Source organism: Vulpes vulpes, chromosome 1 (assembly GCF_048418805.1).
Source record: "Vulpes vulpes isolate BD-2025 chromosome 1, VulVul3, whole genome shotgun sequence".
Taxonomy (NCBI): Eukaryota; Metazoa; Chordata; class Mammalia; order Carnivora; family Canidae; genus Vulpes; species Vulpes vulpes.
The window spans coordinates 62,595,170-62,620,846 of record NC_132780.1 but is presented as its reverse complement, the minus strand read 5'-3'; the positions used below and the strand labels follow the sequence as shown (position 1 = coordinate 62,620,846).

The following is a 25,677-nucleotide window of genomic DNA, read 5'->3' as shown; positions in this document are numbered from 1 at the left end:
TTTGACCGCCTCTCATGAAGACTAATTTTAGAACAGCGGCTACATTATTAGAGTTGCAAATTTCCACCCCGCCCCCCGTAAATTAATACTCTCGATTATAAAAAAATTCTAAATAGTCAATAAAAAGTCATTTTCCTGATTATTTAGCCACAATTTTAAAACATTATTTGTGATAATGTGGTTTATTGTGATGCCTTGATAATAATTTTTAAGAAATATGAGTTACCGTATAAAATGCTTAACAATCACAAAGGTTCTGCTAAAAAAATTTGTTTCTGAAAAGTTGGGTGTGAGATCAAGTATTTTACATAAAATAACCTTCTTTTACTTTATTTACTTTCAAATTTTATTTTCATTTTTGATGGGGCTTACATTTGCTTGAGGCTTAGTTTACTCTTACACTGGTCACCTCATATATACTTTGCTAAACAGTTTCTAACTTATTTTTACTAACTTAATGAATGCAAAGAACATTTAAGTGTAATATGGAAATTGTTATTCACAAATAAATCCATAGTGATGAGGTAAAAAGAGACTAGTGTTGACACAAATTTTAGTTTGAATTTTGGTTCCATATTCAACCTTTCTGAGGTTCTGTTCTCTTATCTGTAAAACTAGGTAAATAGTATCTAAGCTATTGTGAGGAGACAAACACTTCATTTAAAGTATCTGCCTAACATACTTAGCTCACAGTAGACAATGCAACAAATATTTGTTCCCTCTCATTCTTCCTCCATTATAAAGGATCACAGGAAACTATTAGTTCAGATTTTTATTTGAGAGCATTGTCTATCTCTGGAGATAAGTTTACTTCAAATGGAGAGATAGCCATTAGGAATGTCTGTAATCTAGGACAGTGTTAACTTTGTCACTTTTCAGAATATAAATTTAGGGTTTTTTTTTTCCTCCCTATGGTTATAATTGTGACTCTAAGCATGGAATTCCTACTCCTTCAAAGAAAAATACCTCTTTTTCAGGTATGTGAATCATTACTGAGATGTGAACCACATAAAACACTTCAACTGCCCTGTTAGAACTAAACACATCAAGTGGGATTACTATTGTTATAATTATATTAGCAGACACTGAACTCAGCCTAACTGGAAATATTTTGTAACTCACTTATATAGTACTTTGTTTCCCAGAGTACTGATTAATACTGATTAATATTGCAAGTTGTATGTTAGTTTAATGGCAAAGATGATTTAAATATTGGGTTTACCTGAACAGCATCAAAATACATCTTCTTAGCTTCTAGATCTGTCTTGTCAGACATTAACCACGCCTTTAGCAAATATTCATAAAAGCTGTCTCCAAGCCCTCCAACTGATACATGATCTGCAAAGAGAGGAAAATGAATTTCAGAGTGATTGAGGCTTTAATTCAGATAATGCAGCAAAATCACATTAACAACTAGGATGCAAAAACCCTACGTCAACTGCAACTCAACATTACATTTAAATTCCAACAAATCTCTTGTTTTCAGAAAGATATTCTGAAATGAGCAGATGTGCTATTAACTAATGTGTTATACTCTAAATAATTACCAGGGTAGTTTTGTCATCACAGAGATAAAAAATATATAATCAACTGTAATTCCAAAAATCAGTTCTCTAGTTAAAACCACCAAATTAAAATGTTTCACAGTATATATTTATACAAGTTTTTAATTGCTTTAGCTCTCAATAACATAAACTACGTCAAATACTGTAAGTCTTAACAAACCTTAAAAAGAATTGGCTTGCAATAAAACAAGAAGCTCCTCAGCTTTTTATGATTACTATTATTATTTGATGAGTTTTCTAGTGTTATCAATCTGTAGGGTCAAGATCCTTTCGGGAGAGGCCAGGAAGAAAGAAGATGGGGCGGGACATATCCTTCCTAATACTCTATTCCTACAATCCTCCTCCACTGTTATTTATTATACCAGATCCATGACATATAGTGCCAACAACCTTGGAGTTTATAGGGTAGGCATCCTCATTAAAAGTGAAAAAAAAAAAAAAAGAATGATGAGTGAGGCTAAAGGAGATCACAACACTGATAAGGGCCACCTGACACCATAGCCCACTCGGGATCTCACACTTGTAACTGCTTGCTCTCTACCATGTAACACTAAACGTATTCTTTTGCCTACTGCTTGAATCAATACTTCAATTTTTAAAGCACATCTACCTACGAAAGCAGAGACATAATCTATTTGAAATATCATCCCTAGAATTCATGGAGAATTTGAGCACTAATAAGACAGCTTGATTCTGGAAATCCGTATTTTAAGTTTCATAATTCAAAGTGAATTTCATGTTTTTTTTTTTTTTTTTTTTACAAATAAGGCTTTTGTTGACTCTGCCATATAAAAGTAAATCTGTTTTTATACAGCCATCAAGACAATTTTCTCCTGACACTTGCCCAACAACTCCACTCGGAGCTTTATGTGGGGCCTCTACATTGAACAGGTTAAAACTGAATTCATTCTCTTTTCCTTCTCAATCTTACCTTCTGCCATTGGTCCCTGTCTCACCAAGTGGCACCACCATCCTCCCAATTGTGCAAGTTAGACACTAGAGAGTTATTTTTTACTACTTTTCTCCCTGGCCCCCATATCCAATGAGCTACTGAACCCTACTAATTGTACCTCCTATACATCTCTTGAATCTATCCACTCCTGCGTCCTCACCAATCCAATCCTGGTGGAAGTTACTGTATCTCCTGTTTCTGAGTCTGCAGTGGCCAATTATCTGGCCTTCTGTACTCTGATATTGTGTAGCTATTTACATTTAATTAATTAAAATAAAATAAACACAATTCAGTTCCTTGGCCATACTAATGCTCAGGAGCTACAAGTGGCCCTTGGTTACTGCACTGACAGGGAAGATCTAGAACATTTCCATCATCACACAAAGTTCTAATGGCAATGCCACTGCAATCTATTCCCTCATTTATGCCAGAGCAACTCTTTTAACATGTGAACTGGATCCTCCGGAATTGGAAGCCTTTAATGGCAGAGACTCAAATCTTGGGTCTTTGGAGAGTGGGAGGCCCTGTGTGGTCTCCACCTTCCCTATATCACTATCGGTTCTGATCTATTTGCTCTCTGTTCCCTTGTCATATGGCTCTTCTTTTGGTCCCTCAAAACCAGTAGGCTCCTTTCCACCACAGGAATTCTAAAGGCCTTGTTCTCTCTGCATGATATACATTCCCTGCCTCCTTTCCCTTTCATTTAGTAATTCTTACTCATACTTTATATCTAGGATTAAATGTTGCTTCCTCAAAGATGCTTTTCCTGACCCCCACTCACTGGGTTCCCTCATTATACACTTTGGGATAGCCCATGTCTACTATACTCTGCAATTTCCTAAAATGATAGAATTTTTTCTCTGTCTTCTCCAGAGGATTTGTCTGATCCTCTCCAGAGGATCACAATCTGGAAGGATCACAATCCAGGAGACCCATCATGTTTCCTGGTCCACATCAGCTCTTCCAAGTAGCCTGCATATAAGTAGGTACTCAGCAAATAATTGATGAACAAAGAAAAGTCTCGTAAGTCAACCTTAAAAAGGACTATTCCCATTCAAGCGAGAAGGGCTATATTTTTAAGTAGTGAAATATGTGACTTTTATTATTGCAGAAAGTCCAGATATACGGTTTTAATTTTAATGTAAAATTAGTGTTTTATAATTTTGATTCTTAAAACAGCAGTGCTTGAAGTGACCTTTGCAATTTCCTCAAGAAATTACCACAGAAACCTCTGACATTTACAAACTAAATACACTAAGTACTATCTCATCAATAACAAGCCCTGTTGTTATAAACATGATTGCAGGAGACAAATGCAAGTGAGCATGGTAAAGCAAATCACTGTCCGGTTACTGTCAAAACAACAAGGACTAAATGAAGTAATAGGAAATGATGGCCGTGATCCAGACATGCCCTTCAGAGTTAAGCAATGAGAATTGAACGCTAACAGCCAGAAGCAGCTTCATTTTCTTTCCCCTTGGGTTATGATTCTATAATGGATGGAAGAAGCAAGTTTGGGCATTTCCTTTAAAAAAGGAAAAGGGTTACATAATAATACATTTGGTTTAATTTATTTTGGTGAATGCAGGTTAATATTCTATATTTTTATTTCTTGCCTATAATTTTTCATATTTGGAAAGAATCAAAATAAAGGAACATGGAGGAGGAACAAGAGCAAGCCTTTTTGATAACTTAGCATATCACTCACTATGCTTCCTTATGGCTGAAGGACTATTTGTGTTGGCAACAGAATCCTGTGTAAATATTTAGTGGGTGTGGGAGAGAACATGCCTGATTTTATCAGCAGGAAGGGACCTCCTACTTCTACAAAGAACATATATGGTATTTTTATTCCCAAAGGTTCCAAAGGTAATGTGTATTGCAGTCACTCAAATATTATGCTCTTCTTTATAGAAGGCAGTTTACTCTTTCCTTCCCGAGAGGAATTCCTAATACTTAAGAGAGAAAACAAATAGCAAAAGAATCAAGACAAAAAGGATTAAAAACTCAGTATCTTTATTTTTTATTATTTTGTATATTTCATCTGAACCTAAACCTCTCAAAGCATTCCCCCAATGATGCTAGTGACACTATATGTATATTAATGTTGTTATATTAATCAAGGAAGAATGATAATTGTTCTGTCTATAGACACGGAGTCCCACATCTGGCTTCCACAGTTGCAAGATCTCTTTATATCATCAGTTACCAGGATCTGATGCTGCCTCTCAGCCACAACTGAGGAGCAGAGAATAAACAGAACCATTATTAAAAGCAGAGGAGGAAAGATAGATTGGATACAGAGTGCATGAATACTCACAAAATTCAAGTAAGTAAACACCTACTAGTGCAAGATACAGTGAGTAAGGTTAACAAATGTCACTAAGACAAATTCACTGGCCTCAAACATTTTGGATCCCTAGAAGATGGGGATGTATATGAATCATTTTGAAAAAGGTAAGGATAGGAAAGCACCCAAAGTATTGGGGCAAGGGAGGACGAGGGTGAGGAGAGGATGAATGGGTGCCAACCACCGTCTTGAAGAAGAGAGTCTTCCTAGAAGAAAGAGCAATTCAGCTGGACCTTGGCAGCGTCAGAAGAGAGGTAAAAGGGCTGAGGAAACAGCACAAACTAAGACCTAGATATGATCAATGGGCCTTAACTAAAGAATGAAAAAATAAGTGTCTCCCTTGTGGCTGGAACACAGGGTGGTGGTGGGGTTGAGGGTGGAGGAGCAGACATCATGATGAGAGTCATCAACCCTATTTGTTGGCCATCATAAAATTGGCCCATGTGCAATCCAAATAGAAAGGGCCCTCTGCACCAGGAAACATGGCCAAATACACAACATATTGGTAATCCAGAAGGCGAAACTGGATTTCCAGTTCCAGTATAACTGATACTTTTTTGTCCCTCTTCACAGTGACTTCTAAATCCTAAGTCACAAGAAGAAAACAGTCAATCACAGAGAATTTTTTTCAATTTTTAAAGTCATTCATGAGAAGGAAAATGCTAAAAATGCCTGTCCTTTCAGAGAATCTTATCTGGTCCTTGTACTCAGAAAGCTACTATTTTCTCTCAAATACCCTAATAGTTCTCAAACTTTTAGTCTGAGCACCTTCTACACTCTTAAAAATGAATAAATGCCCCCAAATAACTTGTTTATGTAATATCTATAAGTATTTATCATATTGAAAATTAAATTTAAAATATTTAAATTGAATTAAAATATTTTATTAATTAAAAAAATAATACAAGCATTACGTTAACACATTTTTCATATAAACATGTTATATTTTATAAACTAAAAAGATTAGCTAAAAGACTGACACTGATTTACAGTTTTGCAAATCTTACATTTTTGCTGTACTCGAAGATACCTGGGTTTTCATATCTGTATATTCAATCCATTGATATATATCATTTTGGTGGAAATACATGAAGAAAATTCAGCCTCACACTGTTACACAGTTGGAAAGGGAAGTATTTAAAGAGCCTTTTCAGATAATTGTGGATGTTTTTTTCTGATACTAAAACAAAACTTGACAAATAGTTTTTTAAAGGTTACAATTTCTTAAAGGTTGGTTGTAATGTGGAATTAGAAATCACATCAATGAATTTGTTGTTACATTAGAATGAATACTGTTACATTAGAATCCATTGGTCCATCTTGCACTTTGCATGGATCTTTTTCCTCACATGATTTTGTAATAGCATGAAGTGGTCATTTGGAAAATACTGGTTCACTGAATTATACAGATCTTCCAAACGGTGACATAGTTCAGTACATAATATAAAAAACTGCATTTTTAAAAAGATTTTTATTTATTCATGAGAGAGAGAGAGAGAGAGAGGCAGAGAATAGATAGGAGGAGAAGCAGGCTCCCTGCAGAGAGCTCGATGTGGGACTCGATCCCGGGACTCCAGATCACGCCCTGAGCCGAAGGCAGACGCTCAACTGCTGAGCCACCCAGGGGTTCCTATAAATTGCATTTGTTAATATCACACTAATCTCAACAGAAAAGTTTTTCTAGAGAGGATGGGAAGGGCAGAGGAAGAAGGAGAGAGACAGAGAAAGAGAGAGAGAGAGAGAGAGAGTCTTGAGTAGGCTCCATGACCAGTGTGGAGCTCGACATGGGGCTCCACCTCATGCTCCAGAGATCATGACCTGAGCTGAAATCAAGAGTCAGATGCTTTAACCAACTGAGCCACTCAGGTGCCCTAGAAAAGTCTTTAAGTATTAGTTAAAGGCATTAAGGTCATGGTAGCATATATACATTTCTCAAAATTCTAATTTTCATTTAGAAATTAAAATTCTATCATTGGCAAAGATACTGTCAGTTTTCTTTGAATTGGCAGGCTTGTTTTTGAGAACATGTACCAATTACCCAAGTCTGAATAACCAAAGATGGTGTTCAGTTGTTCTTTTAAGCAAAAATGCTAATCCATGAAGCAGTATGTGAGTGGCTCAGCTTTTGACTCAATCACACAAGTGCTTTTCTATGAGGTAGACACTATTTCCTATTATACAGCAAAGAAGCATAATCAATGGTTGAGATCTACTAGACTCAATAAATTTTTTCATTAAAAATATTCATAAGTGAAACTGGCATCTTTTTATTTCTTATTGTCAACGAAGAATACAATTATTAGTACTATCTGGCTCCCCTGCCAGGTTCTCACTGTGGCTTCAGTAGTTTTACCCACCACTGCTTTTGCAACAGAAGTGCAAACATCAACACAGCAAAAAGGCAGAAGTAAAAATAGCTTTGACCTTGTGGACTCCCTGAATGGTCTCAGGGTTATCCAGCGACCTGCAGACCACACTTGGCTAAATGGCAACAAACATAGATTTTAGCACATTTTTTTTCTATTAAATTATTCTTTACGAAAAGTACTTCTTCTAAAGCAACAGGGAGGCATGTTCATCTAAGAATGTAATGTTACATATAAAGAAAATACTCAAATTAGAATAAAATTGCAAGGCATTGCTAATATCCCCAGCACAGACAGGCACCTCACTTAATATTCTGGACTTGACTCTCCGTTGCTGGGTTAATCTACCACTGTTTTTCCAATCAACCTGAGAACATTTATTTCAACTACTCTGGATCTTCATATCCCTAAGGTCCCTAAGGGATCTGAAGTGAGGGCTCCTTGTATAATACTTTCTCCTAATCTGAAGATAATTCTCCTGGGAGGCAACTTTTATCTGGTGGCTTAAAATTAAGTCAAGAAAACATCCTGTTTGCTCTTTCAATTTCCTAACCCTTAAAGATTCGGGTTCCTCTCTCATCTTGGAGCCAAGAAGAAAGAGAAAATGCTATGAAGTAGAATGATCTAGTTACTCCGTGCAAAACTATGATAGCCAATAGCATAAAGGAACAATTTTCCCTTCTATCCACATGACCAGCTTGTTATGGGCTAACATCCCCAAACAACCTGACCAGATCTTCCCCTCTTGATTAAAAATTTAAATGTGCTTACATGTCATCATGCTCACAGTTATGCACGAAAAATAAACAATCAAGACCCATGGTAACATTTATAGTCTCTCTCACGACAGGCCTGTTTATTAAAGGAACCATGCCCACTTTCCTCTTCCTGAAACATTCCCCAAAACAATTTGTGCTTTTTTTGTGTTCCTTCTCTCTGTTACTAGAACAGTGCTGGGTACCATAAAGAGCTAAAACCATACTAATCTTTTGACTTACATTGACCCCACTGTCCACTACTGGGATTCAGATAGTTAGGATAAAGGCCTTGTGGTTTTTCCAGGTTGTTCAGTACTGTTCGAATATTCATTACCTACAACAGAAAATGAAATGTTACTATGAAAATCTACAAAACAATTTTGGTGCCATTCTCCGCTCTTTCTCCATTACATTTCTCCATGTTAGGGAAGAAGATTGATTTAAAAGAATTAGAACTACGAGGGTTGCCACCAGCTTACAAGAATATTCGCAGTAAGTGAATATAGGTCACACGGATCTGCCACATGCTGCAGAAGGAAGTGGGGATCTATCAGTGGATAAACAAAGTCATTATCCTCTTGGAATTTACTTTCTAGTGGGAGGAGACAGATAATAAGCACATAAATATATCAGATGGTGATAAATGCTATGAAAAGGTTATAGAGAACAGTGGGACAAGTGATGTGAGGTTGTGAGGTTACATTCTTAGGGAGGTCAGGGGAGCCTGATGGGAGAGGTTTGAGCAGAAACTTAAAGAGGCAAAGGAATAACCATGTGGAAAGCTGGAGGAAGAGCAACCGGGGCAGAGGGAGGTGCAAGCAGAGGTGCCCTGAGAGAAGGTTTGGCAAGACTGCTGAGGCTAGAGGTAAGGAAGAAAAGGAGAAAATGTCAGAGAGGAGACAGATAGCCACGGCCCACATCATGAAAGCCTCATGGGCCAAAATGAGGGCTTATTTTATTCCACATGTGATGGGAAGTCACTGAAGTTTTGTGTTTTTGCGGGATCGGTGTGACTTAAGGGGACAGGAGAGGAAGCGGGATTCAGGTGGGTACAGCAGAGTCCAGGCAAGAGACGGTGGGTCCCGGGAAAGGGTGGCAGCAGGGTAACAGGATAGAGCCAAAGCATTTCCTGATGGAGTCAACCTCAGGTTTACCAAAAAGAGAGGAACCAGGATGACCTCAAGATCTGTGGTCTGAGCTACTGGGTAAACTGAGGTGGAATTTATCAATATAGTGAAGACTGCAGTAGAAAAAGGTCTGGGGGTTGAGTCTGAGGCATTTTGAGCAGCAGCTGTCATCAGACCTCTTAGTGGAAAGGTTGGATACAGAATGGGGGACAGGTTGGGACTGCAACGATAAATTTGGAGTCAACAGCACATAAATAGTATGTGGAACCATGACACTGAATGAAATCATGTCGAGACTGACCACAAAAAGAAGAGGCTCAAGTTTGAGTCCTGAGGCTTTGTGATATTTAGAGCTTGGGGCATTGGGGAAGAACCAACAAAGAAGGCTGCAAAGGAGCACTCCACTGAGGAAGGAGGCAAACCAGGGTAGTACCGTACGCCTGCAGCCCTGTGCAGCATCTCATGGAGAAGGAAGTGACCACATGCTTCAGATGCTGAGAGGGTGAGGACAATGAGAGCTGAGAATGATCACCGGACCTGGCAACACAAAGCTCACTGGTCACCGAGACAGGTGTGGTGGGCAGAAAAGCCTGGCTGGAAAGTGTTCAAGAGTGGGGGACACAAGAAGAGCGGGTAACAGAGACAATTCTCTCAGGGAATTTTGCTATGAAGAGGAACTGCAAGTGGGACAAAAGCTGAGAGCAGAGTGGTGGGCGGAATATAGATTTACTCACATATCTATGGGTTGTTTCTTGAAAATTAGAAACAGATTCAATTTGTATTATACTCGAATTTGTATGATACTTTGAGTTTAAAAAGTCTTTCACATGGTCCATACAACACTATATATTTTTAGATCAGGAAAAAAAATATCAGAGAGGGAAAGTGACTTGCTCGAGGTCTAGAGAATCAGATGTGTACGCCACACTGTCTCATGCTGAGTTAGACGGAGCCATGGAAAGACTGCGGGGTTACAGTTTGGTAAAATGAAATGCATGTAACAAAACTTCCTGAAGAACTCTATTAAACTTGGTTATTCTTTTCCATATCTAATATTACTAAATCTTCCAGGAGAGGATTTGTTTCTCATTAAGTACAGCATTGCAGTGCAAGGTGTATTGGGGGATCTCACCTTTTCGGCAAAGATGGGGTTTCCTGATAAGTGGCTCAGGTGGAGAAACTCCAAATGCAGAGTTCCAAATTCTGCCAAAATACTGCTGCCTCCTGAGGCCCAGGGCCAGTTCCTTCCAATTCCACTAAAGAAGAGAAGAGAGTGAAGAGTTATGGGTCAGAACAATTCCGATTTTTGCAGGTTTAAATAGAAGTGAAAGAGACCGGTTCCAAATAATGGCATCTCAGCTAATAGTCTACTCTGGTTATTAAAAAATGTCCAGCATTGTTGTCTTTGGCTACTGGTTTCAGGCTTTGACTCTTACCTATAAACTGAAAATCAGTGTTGACATAAGTCAGAAAAAAGTTTCTATGTGCTTGATGTTGATGAACAAATACTTTGGAAAGTACAGGTGCCATATAGAGAGGCACACCCATTCCAAATAGAATATAAAACACACATCTCCCCTGCCCCAAATCCCCCATAAAGCCCTCCAATATTTTAATTAATTTCAGCCTGAGAGTCCATGCACTATTATAGACATTCATATTATATTTACAATTTTTCTTTGATATAAGATAAATTTCAAAGATTCCTTGGTTATATACTCATTCCCTCTGTCAAGCCTTCTCTCCACTTACTAGGCTTTCTTTTGTTTTCCTTCACACAATTTTCTAAGTATATTATCCAGGGCACTCACTTATCCTGTGACCCATTTAATCTATGTTCAAGAATTTTAACAGAACTATATGATTCAAATATGAAAGGGATCAAAAGGCATGAGTTGCAAAAATTATTGCCTCATCACAGAGAAATGGTTTTTAAAGAGTTGGTTTTACACGTCCACACACACAACTACACATAAAGTGGCTTTTGAGCCACGGTCATACTCTTGGGTTCAGTTTACTTTTGGAGAGCCACTTAAAACGTCAGGAATTAAAGTGATAACTGAAATAAAGAATAAAGTCAAGGATCTGACTGCTAAGTTCCCTTGCAGAAAGCTGAAAACCAACATTTTGGTTTTATTTCAGATGCACATTTATTGCATTCCTCTCATTTGCCAGGGACCCTGCATGGCTCTGGGTTCCAAGGATGATTATAATGAACAAATCACTCTTTTCTTAAAGACTTATAGTGCAATGTGAGAGAGTACCCTAAGCAGAGATAATTCCAATTAAATATGGTTAAGTGCCAAGATAAGTAAACATGTGAAAGGGTCTCTGAGCACCTAGGGCCAGGACATGTAATCCTACACGGTGGAGGGCACAGAAGGCTTCTGCAAGGAGCAGACTCCTGAGTTGATTGTTGAAGAATGAATATGAATTAGTGAGGGAAGAATGATGAGAGGGAGCATCTGGATATTGAGAGTACACAGAAGGGACAGCCAGGATCCAGAAGAACCTCCTGATACTGCTGAGTGGAGGGAAGCAGGGTGGCTGGAGAGAAGACTCTAAGGATCAATTGGGGGCAGGTCTTTGAGGCTTGTGGATTTCTCACTTTCTTCCCTTTCCAAGTTGGCTCTCTTTGAACACTGCTCTGGGTGTCCCTAGATTTTCTTCCCTGTTTGTTTTATGCATTAGATCATTCACAACTCTTTTTAGCTGTCCTAACTTCTGCTCAGGAATGTGTAAGAAAAGGAAAACAACGAGGACAACTGGTCTCTAAAAATCTAGATTGGCCTCACTCTTCTTCTGTTGCTTTTGAGAGTAAAACCTAGATGTTTATCTTCAAACATAGATTTGTAGTAAATATAATAAAAAAGTAAACAGAAATAAAGGAGATTTGAAAATCATATATTCATTTGTCTTTAAAAATGTCTTATATTTCTTCCATTCTGGGAAGGTTAATCAGGATTTATTTTCATGGTTGGCTTAGATGAAAGGAATAGCCAATCATCCAAATAGGATGAACAACTACTTTCAAATTTTATTAACATATGGCAAGTGCACATGGTAATTGGTCATCAATTTGTTGTCAAGACACATTTCTTTTTGTTCCAACCATTCTCTCACTGACCAAAGTCAATAAACCTAATTAGGCAAAACTAAAAATTTCTATGTTCTAGAGAAGCTACTAAAATCAAAGTCACAATACCAAAGTAAGAGGGAATGACTTTGTCCTGGAAAAGGAAGAGGATGGTGTGCTAAGAACCCACCTAGTTTCCAGATCTTCAAAGACCAGTTCTTTTCAATTCAGGGTATGAGAGTGTGGTGGCACACTGAGATGAGAAACTCAAGTAATATAATGTACCAAAATAAAATTCAAATTACTTTTGTATTCATGCATTTGTTCCTTGCTATTAATGTGGTTAATTAAGAGAAAACCAGAGATACACTGGAAAAAATTTCAATATATTAAAAAATTAAGATTTAAAAGGGTTATATATGTATTCTTTCTTTCTCCTTTGGACCCATTCATATCAGAAGGAAAACAGCATACTTTTCTATCACTGTTTAATTACATAGGGAGCAAGAACAGTAAATGCACTAGCAAAGGATATATCCTGCTAACAGAAAGCTGAGTTGAGAATGCATGGTATGTTTATATGAAAGAACGGCTTTGGTTACCATTTTTGCAACCTACAGAATTAATGTATTTCAGTAAAAGTGTAAGATCGATAGTTGTGCTAGCTCTCAAACAGAAATGAGAGAAGGGTTCCAAGAAGTCAGAGAGGCCACTGTTATATCTAGATATTTAATAAGGTCATTATCCTTTTCTTAGGCAAAGCTGCAATGACTAGAGGTTAGTCTGGGGGAGGGCTTGGGGCACACGCCATAGGCCATGCCAGCTAAATTACGTGTGTATTAGGGGAAATGGCTACCTGTTTGCATGGCACATGTGCAGTGAATCAGAACCAGTTTTGGACACTCATAGAATGATTCCTACGGTCTTTTTGTCTCTAAATTCTAAAAGTCTATTGAGGAACCCATATATTTGTGTCGCTCTAATTTCTAAACTGATACAGTCAGACACTGGGCATCTGACATCAAAATGATGGTAAGTGAGTACAGAACAGAGTTCTGCTCCTTTGGTCTGGGGGTCAGGATGCCCTTGGCATCCCATGATACCAAATGCTAAAGGTTTCTAGACCTCTGGGTCAAGATCAATCTCATTTGAGAGAGTAGGGGATTTAAATCGTTTTCAACTTCAGTTCTGTTATCATGATATTTTAAAGGTAGTCATGGTGTTCTTTATTTTTTCTTTACTTATTTTACAAACACTAATACTTTAGAAAAATATTTTAAAAATAACAGTTCGTGTTCAGAAACCATTAGTTCCATCAGGCAGGCATAAAAGGGAAGAATATTTAAATATTCCCAGTCTTGTTACAATGATTGCTTTTTAAGCCAAAATGATGAGTCAGCATATGGAAATGTATACACAAAAAGGCAATTAACATGATTTGGGAAACTGCCAAGTGTGTGGTTCAAAGGATCCTGAAGCAGAACTTCAAACTTTTGTATCACTCTAATTTCACTTATTTCTGTTTCCTCCAATCCTCAGTTCTTCCATTTTAAATTGGAGTATTATTTAATACATATCTTTCAACTTTTAATTTAAATTTTCAGTATTCTACAAAGGTAATAATTCTTTGAAGATAAAACATCACAACAAAAAATAACTGATTTTGGCAAGTGCAACTAGAAACATGTCTTTAAAAGACTGAGTCACTATGATTCTTTTGAAAATGAAAAATACTATTTGGTTGCTTTAGAGAATATAACTTGAACGTAGTTCTTTAGCAGTAGTAATATACTTTCACATCCTACTACACTCAAAAACAAGAAGATATAATTATTTACTGACCTCATAGCTCTGATTAGCAATGGGCATTATGCTTTTTTTTTCTTTTCCTAGGAATGGTTAGTAACACCAGAGAAAGGAATTACCTTACTAACATTGCTATTCTACTCATGTTTAAATCTCATGGGAGAGCTGCTACCTCCTCCTAGAGCTTCTAATAATCAAGTAGCTGGAAAGTTATTCAGGATTGATGGTATATTCCTTCAAAATAATCTTAAACCAAGGTACCCACAATGAAAGGTTATAGACGCTGTCCAGATACAATTTGGATCATTAAGAAATACGTTTGGCCAGTTAGCATAATCAAACACAACAAATAAAGAATTTACAGAACTGAAACAATTCTAAAAAATTGTCAGATGAATATATAAACAAAGCATTAAACAGTTATATAGTCTTGATTCGCTATGATTTTCAGTTTATTCTTTCTTGCTGCTTGCTTCTTTATGCAAAATGGGAAATGGGCCAATAAACAATTTTCTTGAGGATTCTTGTCTGAGTAATTTCTGAAGAGCTGATCAGTAAACAAACGCCTTTCAAGTTCAAAGTTCAAAACACAGGTTACTCCTTGGGGCTATGGAGTTAACAAGTTTTGGGAGAAAAAAATTCCCCACATTCTGTATATTATGGTAAAACCTTACTTACATATGCAAATTAGGGGGCGCATAGGGATATTTAATTCAAAAGAGCAGATAATCCAATATTATTCCTTTTGGATTTTAGCACAAATTAGGAAAGAATAATTACAAAGTTCATGAACGACTGTTTCATTTTAACTGTATTTCCCAAGTGAGTTGATTTTGAGATTAAGCAATTTCAGCTTCACTTACTACCAATGCCTCCTTCCTGAACAGATTCACACAATGCTGATCTTTCAAGTTTGTAGTCTGAGACTTCAGTGAGAGTGGGACTAATAATTTCAGGGGCTGGCATTCTAGGATGAGTCAAGATTCTATTATAGCTCAACTATAGAAGATTCCACTGGGGAGGACTACTTCCCCAAGAGCCATCTACAGGGAAATGGTGCTGAGGGGAGCCATTTGACTAATTCACAACCCATGGTTTACTGCTTCTGAACAGCAGCATGTGGGTTAAATCTCTAAAGAATTTCCACACTTAATTTTTTGAACCAATGGCTAAAATAATATTTTAAAATTAGCTACCTTGCTTCGCCTTATGGGTAGTTATTTTAGACAGAATTGAAACTAAATACTCATTATTTTAGTTATTCTGACAATACTGCAGTCCCTGTACTTAACTATCTACTAGGATTAGAGGAGAAGTTGGGGTTTGCAAAAATATAAATGGTGAGAAGCCCTCTCTAATTCCATAAATAATCTGCTCCACAGGTCCAAAGATGCTAAAATTCTGTTTTCCAGCTGTCCTTTGGGTAAGATTTCCTTGCTAGCCATTATCAACAGACTGCAAATAAGTTGAGTGCAGTTTCTGCCTAGTTATTGGGCAAACTGGGATATCCTATTATTAAGTTTGGGGAACACTCCGAAGAGACTAGTAGTACTGATTAGAAAGCATTAGAATGCATTTAAAATTTGTGGGCATGCACACACATTTACTCTATTGTATTAAGAAAAAAAAAAGGAATTATATTCTACATCTTCTTTTAAGCGTATATCATATTTTTCATGGACATTTCCCATACTGATCAATGTACATTGTTGTTGAGTGAAGATACTTGACTGAATGGATATTGAGGTGACCCTTGAACAATATAGGGGTTAAGGGTGTTGACTATGCTGTTGAAAATCCATGTATAACTTTTGATTCCTGTAACTTAAATACTAATAGTGTACTATTGACTGGAAGCCTTATCAATAACATAAACAACTAATACATATTTTGTGTGTTATATGTATTATATACTGTATTCTTATGATAAAGTAAGCTAGAGAAAAGAAAATGTCAAGAAAACCATTAGGAGGAGAAAATACATTTATAGTACTATACTGTATATACTGGAAAAAGCTCCACACATACATAGACCCACACAGTTCAAACCTATGTTGTTCAAGAGTCAACTGTATTCTATTTATTTAAATGTACATTTATTGATAGACATTGAAACCAATTTATTTTTCATTTACTCTTTGCCACTGTAAACAATTTGGGGGTAAGTCTACCTTTTTTTTTTTTTAAAGCTAACTAATTTTCATGCAAACATGTCTATATAGATTTCAACTGGAAGATGTTAATTTAATTGTCTAAACTGATAATGAGGATGGATTTGGGAATGTGTATTGGAGGCATAAATGTCTACTGTTTATAGAGCTATTTCTTAATGGTGTGGACCTATTATATCTTGCCACATTTGGTAGCCTCTAGAATCTTAGGATATCTGCATTTCATCTGCTATAAATCATTGCATTAAGTCCTTTAAAACTGAGGAAGGAGGAACCACAAACAAGCATTTATATCCAGACACTTTTCTAATAAACCTTAGGATGGAATAGGAGCATACTGTATTCCATCTTCAGAAATGGTAACTCATTGATATTAATTTGTCAGACATTTTAGACACAATTGTTTCATTACTTTAACATATATCATCACTCTAAGACATGACTTTAGACCTGAGATTACAGTGAAATTTGGCTATGTTTATCCATTTGACTTTCATTCTATGGGTCTATGGGTCCATGGGTCATCTATGGATCAAGATAAATGAAATCAGCACAGATTCCAGGCTTTTAATTCTTCAAATTCTGTTCTTCAGTCTCTTTCTGTAACCAGAATGGCCAGGATTGTTCCCTTCTAGATTCTAAGATCCTCACAGACAAAGATTCTGCTTTATACACTAAAAGTCTAATCCCAAAGTCTAAGTTGGTACTAAGAAACAAAAAGTGTTTAACACATGCTTCACTTAATAAAATTAAAAAAATAATGAAAGGTCTATGTCATTGGCTCCTACCCTTAAATTTATAGCTCAATAATATAATCCTTATATTTAGCATTACCATACACAAGCCTTTTTATAGCCAATCTAAGAAAAACTTCCTTTCTAGGCTGATAGTTTTCTATCACAGAAATTGATAATTGAATTATTCTGAAGTTGTGATTTCTAGTTGAGATATGGTGAAATGAGGAAAAGAAGAACAGGGTGGTTAACAATTACGAAGGCTAAATTTTATTCTATTTAAATGATCATCTTTGATTCCAATTTACTTCCTTCCTAGTTTTGTGATGTTAAGGTTTTCCTTTTTAAATAAAGTAATGATGCTAATAGGTAGGGTACTGTTTTGTTTTGGTTTTTTGATAAAATGAAAACATTGGTAATCTAAAGCCAGCCTCATAATAATTAGGGCAATTTTATGTGGCCCATGAAAGCTAAAAGCCTGGCACCATTGGTCTTAAGACACAGCTGAAGCTATACAACAATTACTATTGGAAAGAGCAGTTCACTATCAATTATGCCAAAACTAATGTTAGTTTTTGGCAGAAATTCTGCGGTATAAGAGGATAATATTAAATGATTTTGTTCAACAGGTTAAAACATAAGTACTCTGGGGGTACAACTTGCCAAAGTCCAGTAAGATTGAGCCAGTTAACCATAATTTATTCAGCGCTTTCCATGTGCCAGATACTGTGCAATGCAAACATCACACACTATAGGAAACACACTAAAGTTTTTTTAGATGTCAAATATTTTATTGAACTCAATTAAGAAAGGAACTAGTAAGATAATAAAACAATCAAAGAGCATTTGAGAAATTAGTTGTTTTAGGCAATGCTAGGAATACCTTTCTAGCCAGCTATAACACTAAATCATGTCCAACAGCATCACAAATTGTAACTTTTGGATTATCTTTTCCACCAGACAAATTATTCGCAACTCTATAAAATCTATATTTCATCAAAATTCCACAATTTAACATGTAATCTCACTAGTTCTAGGACCTTTAATCAACAGTATATAAGGATTTGAATTAAATCCAATTCCCTAATCTTTTACTGTAACATGACTTGATAGCATACCCACCTTTTTGCCTTATTATCAAATTTCAGATAACTTTTCTCTGAAGGCATAGTATATATAAATAAGAGTTCTGGGGGTGATAATGATTTCATCTGGAATACAGGTTTAGAAAAGGAACATTGAAATAAAAATTCTGGGGCAGCCTGGGTGGCTCAGCGGTTTAGCGCCGCCTTCAGCCCAGGGCCTGATCCTGGAAACTGGGATCTAGTCCCACGTCGGGCTCCCTGCATGGAGCCTGCTTCTCCCTCTGCCTGTGTCTCTGCCTCTCTCTCTCTGTCTCTCTCTGTATGTGTCTCTCATGAATAAATAAATAAAATTAAAAAAAAAGAAACAAAAATCCTCAACTTACTAAAGAACCACCTGACTTTGGAGTTGAAATAATCAATGGGATTTTTCAGTGAGTATGTGTGGAGTACCTAGAGATTGCTGAAATCTTATCCTTGCAGCATCATACTGGTCAGGATGGCTTGCTCTGAAATTTTGGAGGGTTGGGATATCAACTGCAACTCAGTTAAATTTTTGTTTACACACCTGAGTAGAAGCAAAACAATTTTTGGAGAACCATTTCTGTTTTTCCTTTGGGCATTATTCAGAAGTCTTCAGCAAAGAAATCAAGTCTAATTAAATTTTTATGAAAGAATGTGGATTCATTCTGACTGGTATATGAAGTACATTGATATTTCATTACCAAGCTCCACAGATCCTCACTGTAGGTCTTTTCCAGATATTAAATTACTGGGGAGTAACTGGGAAAGATTCATTCCCTGATGCTTACTTCATAAATTAGTTATCACTACAGAGTGGGCAATAGATTGTTTTTAAAGTAAAAAAAAATTGCTTAATTAAAGAACCTGCAGTGGGAAAATGCAGCTAAATGCTGCAAATGCTATTCAAATTCCCAATGATGAATTAACAGGGAGAAAGTTCAAGAAAATAGATGATGTTCAGGTGATCAGGGCCAATAATTAGTGTGTTCTTTTAGGCTCCATTATGTAAATTCAGATGTTTCTTTGAACATGTAATGCAACTCTAACCAACCAAAAGAAATTCTGGTTGAGTAAACCACCTTATAATTTAAAATGGTAGTTTTTCTTGGTTTTGAATTTTTACGTAAGAAGTATCACACAAACAAAGATATGTGCATAGCTTGTAAGAACAAATAGATTCAGGGATTACTCTGAATGGATGCTGGAGAATAAAGCTATCCAACTACTTCATTCTCATTTTCCTGCCTTCTGCCTGCAACTTATGGTTTAGAGGCTGTGGAATACGGTGTTATGAAACAGTTTGGCAACTAAAGTCTTAAGAATATAAAGAAGAAAAAGTCATGACAAGGGAATGAAGAGGTCAGTGAGAATAGAGAGGAAGAGTACCAATGTTGAGGAAGACCCAGCAGTAGAGATAGGTATCCTTCTCAACAGAGCATGGGCCACTGCAGTTGAAATCAGCAACTCTTCTGTTTGGTCTTTGGTGACATCTTTACATAAATATAGTCAATGCTAAAGGATTGTCTGTGTATAATTAGCTATCTGTTGCCTTGTGACATCTTCTCTGTTATTTAACTTTTTATATGCTTTAGCTTATTTCCTTAACTGGAGAATAAGATGTAAAGGCAGAGATATAATTCTGTTTCTTTATTGCCACCCCCACTCCCAAGATAGTTACACAGGTATTATAATTTGATGATTGTTGCATTTATATGGCTCAGCAACAAATCCATTTCTAACATTACTGTAATCCATATGTTTTCTATAAAATTTGGTTATTACTCTAAGCAAGGTTTATAACTCATAAATTATTTTATATGTAGTCATACTTTTATGTTTAACTTTAACTTGCATGTTTATATGTTTGAGCAATTAAGATTCTTTATACTATAGAGAAAAGATACTGAAAAATATAACTGAACTAATTTTTATGAAGTGAGAATAATCAAAATGGACAGTTTACATAATCTGAACTTTGGGGTAGCCTCCTATTGTTGATATTAACATTTAGCAACGTTTTAAAATATTAAGTAAATGGTTCGAGGAACTTCAGTAGTAAAACTACCTATTATCTGGAAGAAATATTCAAAATGTAGGAGTATTGGCAGATATTAACTATAGCTTTTTAAAAATCTTTATTTAATGTGTTAGCTAGGTAAAATGCAAAAATGAAAATGTCAAAATAGTACTTTGAAATTGGAAGTGATAATCATCCATTTTACCTGTAAGAAAAAGGAAGAGAAAAAAAAAAAAACCCTTTCTTTACCTCTGGCTAATGGACTCTGGTTTTACACTGCAGTGGGTCTGGTGCTGGCCCAGAAAATTTTGTGTAGTAATTCGGCCCCAAACACTGGTATTCTTAAACTTATTGAAGATGGGGTTTGGTGATGTCATTAAAAGAATCTCTGAGAGCAGAGGAATCTGGGATGGAAAGGGAGAGGCTTCACTTAGGACAAATTAGTCTAAGCCTAAGCACGACCAAGTAAGACCAGACTTTCCAGATAGATCTGGTCTGAAATGAATTGTTGTGAAATAAAGCAATGAACTAGAAAGAGGATTCCAAGGTTTTATGGACTGAGGCCACTCTTGGTGCAAAATAAATCTCACAGCTTTGATGAGTGCTGTCTTGTTCCTTGAATGCCAATATAAGAACAATAACAACGTTCCTGGGCTCTGCCCACCCTCCATTCAAAATGAAAATGTTCCCTTGGGGAAAATGAACATTCTTGGAATTTAAGATTACCTACTTCAGTTAATAGTAGAATGCCAGTGTGAAAAATGGCATGATTATCCTGTAATGTGAAGCGCTAAGAAGAAAATAAAACAGTAGGATGTGATGAATCTGACACAGAGTTTCTTAAGATGGGCTCATTGGAAAGGCTAAGAGAAGATTTTCAAGCTGACAACAGCAAGATAAAATGAGCCCATCCATAAAGACCTGGGAGCGGCCCCTGAAAGTGCCCTAAGTTAGGCAGGACTCTGCAAGATATGCACACAGGAGGCTGGCTGTGTGGCTGAGGGACAGTCAGTGAGGGGACTCTAGTCGGGGACACTAGCAAGCTGATAAAGGCATCTGTAAGGCCAGGGCAAACGTTTGGATTTAAGTACAATGGAAAGTTCTCTAGGGTTTTACAGTAGAAGATGATGATATCTGATTTGCATTTTTAGAGTTCACACTGGACACCATGGGAAGAACAAATATGAGATGAGATCAAGACTGGAAGTAAGCAAGCAAACAGGTATTCAGACAAGAAACAGATGATTGTGGCCTGGACTAGGTGCTAATAGACGGACAGATGAGGAGGGATTTGGGCTCTGTCTGGAGGTAAGAATTGTCAGAAGAACTGATTTGGGGATGAGGGAAGACAGGAATCAAGGATGATTTTTAGTTTTCTTGGCTTTCACAGCTGGATGGGTACTGGTGCCATTTCAGAAGATGGGAAAGAGGCAGGAAAAGGCATGACAAAGAAAAGCAGGGGTTCTGTTTTTCTGATTTGGCTAGAGTAGCCATCGTTCATGATTACAAGGAAAAAGACAGATCTGATCATTTTAATTTTCCTTTTCCATAGCTTTTTAGAAAGATCAGTTTATTCTCTATGAGAAACTTTTCTTTTGCAATGGCTTTTCTGAACTTATTTTAAGGTTATGAAAATAACGCGAATTGCAAAAATGTGAAAAAAATACAAAAGATCATGCGATGTAAATGAATCTCTCTTCCTCCAGATCCTACTATTATTTCTGAATAAACATCATCAATAATTTACTGGACTCTCTCCCGAAACTTCCTAGTGCATGATCGCTAGATGAAATTTTTAAAAACATAAACAGAAGTATACTCTACATGGTACTGTATCCTGTGTTTCATGAAAAAAGTAAAGTATTTAGTTGTTTTGCCTCATTCTAGTTGCACAGTATCCCAGTGTGTGTGTGGGGTACAGTGACTTAATCATTTTTTGGGTTTCAAGTTTTACTATTAAAAACAATGGTGCACATTCATGAGTTGGTTTCCAGAGTAAATCCTACAAGAGGAATTTCCAGGTGATAAAGTATGCATTTAAATTGAATAAACATCTCTCAATTACCTTCTAAAGGGTTTGCCTCAATACATATTCCTTCCAATTATGTGTGAGAATATCCTAGCTGCTAACTCTGGGTATTTATCAAATTTTAAAACTTGGGGGCAGGGTGATGAGTGAAATAACTGAAGGGGATTAAGAGATACAAAGTCCCACTTACAAAATAAATAAGTCATAGAGACGAGAAGTACAGCCTAGGGAATGCAGTCAATAGGACTGTAAAAACATCGTTTGGTGACAGATAACTACATAGGCCAAGATGAGCACTGAGAAATGTATAGAATTGTTGAGTCATTATATTATACACCTAAAAGTAATATAACATTGCATGTTAGTTATACTTCAATAAACAAATAATATGTAACACATAAGTTTTTAAAAACTTGGTAATCTGCTAGGTAAAAAATAACATCTCAATGCTATTTTAATTTGCATTTTTCTTTGTGAGCTTCTGATGTTCAATGGCCAATGCAGATCTTTTCTGGGAAGCATGTTTATGAACTTGTCTCATTTATGTATTGGTGTTATTGTCTCTCCCACTCTATTATTTTTCTATAAATTAAAAAAATACATGAAATTTGTACAAATTTAAAAATGAATTTTAAAAAGTGCATACTATTATGAGGGAAAATGAGTGGGAAAAATTAGAGAGGGTGACAAAACACGAGACTCCTAACTCTGGGAAACGAACAAGGGGTAGTGGAAGGGGAGGTGGGCGGGGTTTGGGGTGACTGGGTGACGGGTACTGAGGAGGGCACTTGATGGGATGAGCTCTGGGTGTTATACTATATGCTGGCAAACAGAACTTCAATAAAAAAAAAAAGAAACAATGGAAACAGGCAGTGAGAAAAAGCTAATTTTATATTCCTACTCCCCTATAAGGTCTCCCACTTGCCAATCCTAGTTAGCCACTGTTCTCAATTACATGCATACAAACAAACATATAGGTATGTGCATATATCGAGGATTTGTTCTTTTCAGTAAGACAGGATTGCATTATGTACCTTACTTTGCAAGGCACTTGCCTCAATTAGTAGCTCATCACAGACATCTTTCTAGGATAATAATTTTTAACAGCTGCATAATAATATTCCATAAAATGGATAATCACATTTAATTAAATCAGTCCTCTATTGACAAACAGGTAGACCTCTCTAATTTTTAAATACTATAATCATGCTACATTAACCATACTTATAGTAAAGCTCTTAGAAAGAGGTTTTTATACATTAAGAAAACTTGCCACCTTTTATCCATCATGTGTTTTGCAATTTTTTCCAAGTTACTGTCTTTTAATTTTAGCCATTTTTTTCTTTTTTTTTCTTCTTTTTTTTTTGTGTCTACTAATTTTTATTTGGTAGGAATTTCCATTTTTTCCCCTATATATGTCCTGGGTTTCGTGCTCTATTTGGAAAGTCTTCTCCCTTTACCCAAGAGTATGTTTTAAAAATTGTGAAAATCTGAGCAGTATCTTCTTTAAATGGATTTAACAGTGAAAATCACAGTATTATTTTATTTTAGTATTTTGTATTTCTAAACTATAAATATTTTTGTTTCAAATATCATTTATCACTTTAAAAAATTATATAGGCTCTCCTATTTAGTAGCTCAGTTCATTACAGCTAATGAATACCTGAGTATTCTAAACTTAAGTTCTCTCTTAGTATTTCTTTTTCTTTTTTTTTTTTAAAGCTCTTATTTTCAAGTAACCTCTACACCCAGTATGGGAATTGAACTCTTAACCCTGAGATCTAGAGTTGCACGTTACTGACTCAGCCAGCCAGGCATTCCATTAGGATTTCTCTCTCTCTCTCTCTCTCTCTCTTTTTGATCTTACTGCAAAACTTTACTGATTTATTTCTTCCCTATAGAGATTTAGTAGTTTCATTAACATCTCCTAATTAAAAGAGGAGAAAAAAGATTGCATTTAGTCAACAATTGACAACACTTTGAAGAATTCTGACAACAGAGAGGCTATAGGTAAATGAAAGAATGGGCAAGATCATCTTTAAACATTATTTACGCATTTAGAGAATTTTGAGGTGTGACCTTGGGCAAGTCCCTTAAACTCTCTAAGGCAGCAATCTTTTGATCTTTAAAACAAAGTAATACTTGTACAACGAACCTCATGGGATTTTCACAGGATCAAATGGGATAATACACATGAAAATGCTTTGAAACTATAAAGAGGTTAGCCGAAGAAAGTATTTTTATCTTTGCATTAAGCAACTGACATTTAGCTAACCAAAAGAAATCTGGTTTGGGGTTTTTCTCTTCAATTTTAGAGATGTCTATTCAATAAAAATAAATTCACCAAATGTTCACTTGGAGATAGAAATTATAACACAAGTAATAATGAAACAACGTAAGGCATTCCCAAGAGTTAAAAATATAACAAATTGCTACTGTTAACAGCCAACTTTCTTATAGCAATTTAATTGCTGTTCAACTATCAAATATGTAGCACTTCAAGAATCTCTTACATGTCTTACAAGTAGTCTAGAAAAAGGTAGTTTAAAAAATATTTCTAGTAGTAAGAGACAGCTGCACAGACCAATGACATTTAATATGCATTAATTAGGAAGAGTATAAAAATCCTGTCCAGTGACTTTTTTTTCCTGTCCACAGGTACAAAATCTTAATCTGTTCTGGACAGGTGCAGTATACCCTTTCTGCAAGGTAGCTAAATAATTAATTATGAGTCCTTAATGAATCATCATTTAAAAAATCCATCTACTTATGAATATTCATATGCATAGGAAATCAGCAAAGATTATTCTCTCAAATTATCTTCTTCCAAAACAGGACTTTTGCCACAAAACTCATTTAGGATGATTTTTAAAAGCCTACTACAGGAATCTTTCTTGGGCCAGACTTGCTCATAATGCAATTACCTTACTATAGATAATATGTAATGCTTATAAAGGATATTGTGATTTCCTTAGCTGCTGATCCAATCAACTGTGCATCAATGGGTTGTTAAACCCAAAGAAAGTTTAAAGCTTTATTCTAAAGGGTAAAGATTTGATAACTCAGGAAGTTTGAAGAGATGTGTAATATACATTTTAAAAAATTAATCTAAACTTTGGGTGCCTGGGTGGTTCAGTTGGTTAAGTGATTGACTCTTGGTTTGGGCTCAGGTCATGATTTCTCAGTCATGAGATCCAGCCTGTGATGGGTTCCATCTCCCTGAGCATGAAGCCTATTTAAGATTCTCTCCTCTCCCACCACCCCGAGTACACTTGTGCAAAGACACATGTGTGTGCTCTCTCTCTCAGAAAAAAAACAAAAACAAAAACAAAAACTAATCTGAACTTTAATTAAAATTAGTTTCACATAATGTCTTGTTTGCAGGCAAAAAGGTTTAAATTTCATTTTTGTTAGAATTACCTATAAATAAATGAAGCAATGTAACCAATGTCAAAAATAATAGTTCTTCATAGACTTATTAGTATTTCATACTTTAAAAATACTCATGAGGGGGTGCCTGGGTGGCTCAGTCAGTTGGGTAACCAATTCTGGGTTTCAGCTCAGGTTGTGGTCTCATAGGTTCTGAGCCCCATGTCAGGCTCTTGCTCAGTGAGGAGTCT

At 36.1% G+C, this 25,677-nt stretch overlaps 1 protein-coding gene across 1 annotated transcript in view; it reads right to left on the bottom strand.

The window, feature by feature from the left end:
• The window catches only part of MAN1A1 (mannosidase alpha class 1A member 1), a 168,814-nt gene that overhangs the window by 17,204 nt on the left and 125,933 nt on the right, over positions 1-25,677 (bottom strand). Inside the window, exons 7-9 of the mRNA XM_072765203.1 lie at positions 10,251-10,374; positions 8,232-8,325; positions 1,223-1,338 (exon numbers count right to left, since the gene is read on the bottom strand). Of these exons, the coding sequence (XP_072621304.1) occupies positions 1,223-1,338; positions 8,232-8,325; positions 10,251-10,374 (334 nt within the window). The remainder of the gene's footprint in view (positions 1-1,222; positions 1,339-8,231; positions 8,326-10,250; positions 10,375-25,677) is intronic.